This window comes from Chrysochloris asiatica, unplaced genomic scaffold, assembly GCF_000296735.1.
Source record: "Chrysochloris asiatica unplaced genomic scaffold, ChrAsi1.0 scaffold00129, whole genome shotgun sequence".
NCBI lineage: Eukaryota > Metazoa > Chordata > Mammalia > Afrosoricida > Chrysochloridae > Chrysochloris > Chrysochloris asiatica.
In genome coordinates, this window is record NW_006408647.1 from 1824535 (window position 1) to 1828987 (window position 4453).

The 4453-nt window shown below is 36.2% G+C and overlaps 1 protein-coding gene across 1 annotated transcript in view; it reads right to left on the reverse strand.

Moving 5' to 3' along the window:
* The window catches only part of ENPEP (glutamyl aminopeptidase (aminopeptidase A)), a 148434-nt gene that overhangs the window by 38698 nt on the left and 105283 nt on the right, over positions 1 to 4453 (reverse strand). Inside the window, exons 12-13 of the mRNA XM_006869336.1 lie at positions 1918 to 2054; positions 1739 to 1794 (exon numbers count right to left, since the gene is read on the reverse strand). Of these exons, the coding sequence (XP_006869398.1) occupies positions 1739 to 1794; positions 1918 to 2054 (193 nt within the window). The remainder of the gene's footprint in view (positions 1 to 1738; positions 1795 to 1917; positions 2055 to 4453) is intronic.

Here is a 4453-nt window from a genome sequence, read left to right on the forward strand (position 1 = left end):
CTATTTATTCTTGGAACCACCATTATAATTATCATGATATTATAAAGTATTTTCTAAAGACTCAAGTCTTGGCATGGTGCTGTAGGATCAGCACTGGTGCACCTGAGAAATCCCATAAAGGGTTGCTATTAATCAGAAACAACTGACAGTACTTAACAACAACAGAGACCAGATATTTTGGAGTGTATTTTATAGACATTATCTCATTGATTCCTCTAGAGTCTTATGAAGTCATATCCTTTTGGCTAGTAAAGAAATTGAAACACAGACAGGTTAAGAAACTTATTCAAGGTTATAATCTAGTTCAATGGCCTGTGTCTTAGACCTATAATTTCCCCTTTGATAACCATCAAATTTTTTTTTTTCTGGCTTTCAATACACTCTCTAGGGGGTCCGTGTAAAATAGTTCTTTCATGCCTTCAAAATTGCACTGCCATTGAGTCAATTTTGACTCCGCCACCCTATATAGAGTTTCTGAGACTGTAAAACTTTATGGGAGCAAACAACATCATCTTTTCTTGAGGAAAGGCTGGTGGTTTTGAACCACCAACCTTGTAGTTATCAGCCCAATGCCAATACTTCCAGTCATACTCATCATGTGCTGTGAGCAAAGAACCCTGTTGGTATAGTGATGAAAACATTTGACTGTCAAATGAAGGGTTGAAGTTCAGTCAACTGATCCATGGGAGAAAGATGTGATAATCTACTTCTTTATGATTACAACCTTGGGAACCCTGTGGGGCAGTTGTACTCTGTCCTATAGGATCATTATAAATTGGCATGAATTTAATGGTAACGATTTTGGCTTGTTTTAGTTTGGTTTACTATGAGCAAGGCAAAGGCATGGACTAGCAATAAAATGAGTAGGAAGATGGTCTGGGTGTCTACTTTCTTGAAATTTGCAGATTAATGGGGGAAGATGGACAATATATTTTAAAATGACAGCATAACATTGTGAAGAAATAGAGGGGTCCATCAGAGGGCTGGCTCTCTATCCAAGAAATCCTAGAAGTCTTTAGCAAGTGGTATCTCATTCTTAGTATATTGCTCATATCACTCAATAAATATTTGTTAAATTCATTGTTCTTAGATTACCTGAAAAAAATGTTCAGCAGTACCATGGCTACTACTCTTACATTCAACAATCTATGCTGAGGTGTTTTTTTTTGTTTGTTTGTTTTGTTTTGTTGTTGTTGTTTTTTATTGTAGGTTCCCTTCAAGACATGAAAAAAGTAAACTTTTCCTAAATGCCACTTAAATTCTGATCAATCCCAGAGCATATGGTTTAGTCTTCTTACCTAAGTAACCTGAACATGATTTGACAATTTTAGCCATAAAGTCTTACATAGGGCTTAAGCTCAAATAACTGAATTAATGAAATACATTGCTTTCCCTTTTTATTAAATCAAATTATAAATATGTACTTTTTAGCATTTGCAAATGTCACTCCTAATTCGTTCAAGGAGTCTGATATAGACAAGCCCTACACAAAGTCAATAAAGGTCTTTTGTGTACATATTAAGGGTTAATATCAGTATTTTGACTAGAATACTCACAAAAACTTATAACAGAAGGCTTAAGCAAAAAGAAAAAAGATATAAACAGTGGCATTGGATGTTTTAAACAAAAGTTTATTAACACCTAAAGACTTTGTAGCACTTTGTTGAAATTCATTCAAAAATTGTTTTTAACAAAATTGGTGGTATTTTCTATAATCTTATCTCACTCTAAAACTCACCTTGCTAAGGCAAAAGCATCATCAATAAGACTTGCCCGATCAGCAGAAGAAAAGCTCTGTAAAGAGGAAAAGAGGTAAGGAATATATTCCTAAATTAACCAAAGCATGTTGAAAAATTTAAAACCATTAAGATGCTGTTAGGAAAAATATGTAACAATTCAGTCATTGCTTTCTCTTACCTGGTGGTTATCAGACAGATTTCTAGCTATCCACTCCCATGTTAGTTCTTCATAATTTACACGATAAAACCCAATATGATCTGGGTTTATTTTGATAAAAGCATTTCCACTAGGATTAGTAGCATTCAAAGTGATTCCTGTGGTAGTAAATAAACACTAATGAGAAACATGTTGCATACACTGTAAGCACAGCAAAATTAGGCCCAGAGGGTAAAAAGAACAGAAAATAAAAGAAATATTAGCTCAAGGAGTCAAGTTTAATTACAACCCAAAGCCCCAAAAGTCAAACTTTTATTTAGTTGCCTAAATTTAGAATGTCAGTGGTATGCATGAGCTGAAAATGAAGTAAGTAATGTAAATAAGTATCCTGTAATTTGTGACTTAAACATCTTACTGGAAGAAGCTTGCAAGTGGGTGAAACAATTCTGCACCTGTCAATCCTACCATAAAAGATAAAAATGCTTAAAAGCTGAAGACATGTCTTCTGGTGGTAGGACTCCATATATTGCTAATCATAATGGATTAACTATACAAATATCCACTGGGGTATACTAAGGAGTGGCTAATAATGTAAACATTTAAAGGGATACTTTATCAAAACCAACATTCAAGTTGATAGGAATGACAATTGTGAAGCAGAATAATATTTTTTAATTAGAAATGCCTTTAAAATGCCAAAAAAGTCTATAATAGAACTGAAATCCAAAAACAGCATTCTAGATTTTGTAATCCATTTCATACCTGCTCTTTCAATTTTATTTATCTGGTAAAGTCTTTTACTTCCTTGTTAAATCGATTGCATCAATGTGTTTCCATCAGTAGATTTACCAAATTAACGTTTACACTAAAGTAGCATCTGAGATATAGATTTTAGAAGTCCAACATTGAAGAATCAGAGACTTATGTTTTAGGTAAAAGATGCAGAGCATAATTACCTTGCTTAAAATAATAACTATAATCTGACATGGCCAGTATTTCCAACTGTCATTTTGTTATTCCTATACTTTACAGTTCACATACTCTTGTTTGCAGGAACAGTATATAATTTAAGTAATGGTGAGGGAAGATTTATTATATTTGGTGATTTTAATTAGTTCAATGTTGTTAAAATGGATAGTGTGTATTGGGAAATGAGTGGTGAGACCAGAAATAAAAGTCTGAGCTTCAATGTGAAAACCCATGCCATTTCTAAAGAATCCATCTTCTGAGAGGTGGGAAGGTAGTTGTTGTTATTCGATGTTGTCAAGTCGATTCTGACTCAGAGCAACCCTATATAAGGTTTCCAAGAAGTGGCTAGTGAGTATGAACTGCTGGCCATGCGGTTTAAACAGAACTTGCAGTCCAGTGCATTAAACCAGAGTGCCACCCCAGGACTCCTAGTGGGAAGGTAGGAAAGACTTTTATGCAGAGAAATAATACATGAAATTCTGTTTGCTTGAAAGATAATTTTGGTAGGGGCATGGGCAATGCTTTTGAGTTATGGTGTTGGAGGAGAATATTGAAAGTGCCATGGGCTACCAAAAGAACCAACAGATCCGTTTTGGAAAAAGTGCAGCCAGAGAGCTCCTTGGAGGCCAATTTGGCCAAACTTTGTCTCTCACACTTTGGACACAATGTCAGGAGAGACCAGTCACTGGAGAAGGATATCATGTTTGGTAAGGTGGAAGGTCAGAGAAAAAGAGGATGACCCCCAACAAGATGGATTGGCCAAGTGGCAGTATCGATGAACTCAAGCATGGCAACAGTAGTGAGGTTGGCCCAGGATTGGGCAGTGTTTTGGTCTGCTGTGCATAAGGTCACTTTAAGTTGGTGCCAACTCGATGTCACCTAACAACAACAATGGGAGAGAGGGTGACAGTTGTGGTTCAGTGTTAGAATTCTTATCTTCCACCACTCACCTTTCAGTTTGTTGTACTGTGGTGGCTTCATGTTGCTGTGATGTAGGTAACTATGTCAATAGTATTTAACTACTAGTAGGAGTCCTGGTGTGCTGTGGGCTAATGCGTCAGTCTGCAAAGTAATTTGAATTGCAAGGTTGGAGATTCAAGCTCACCAGCTGCTCCTTGGAAACCCTACACAGGATCGCTATGGGTTGGAATCGATTCGGTGACACTTAACAACAACAACAACAAATGTCACCCACAACAGATATGTTTTAGTGGAGCTTCTATACTAAGATCAATGACTTATTTTTTGCAAATACCTTTTGAAAGCAACTTAAAAGGCGACTATATATGTAGACCTCACCAGATGGCATACACAGAAATCAGATTGACTACATTTGAAGGAAGAGATGGTCAAATAAGGCCAGGGGCATTCTGTGGAACAGACCATCAGTTACTCACATGCAAGTTCAGGCTAAACCTGAAGAAAATTAAAGCAAGTCCACGAGAGCCAAAATATGACATTAAACATATCCCACCTGAATTTAGATACTATCTCAGGAACAGATTTGGTGTATTAGACATTAATGATCAAAGACCAGAGGAGTTGTGGGATGACATCAAGAACATCATATAGGAAGAAAGCAAAAGGT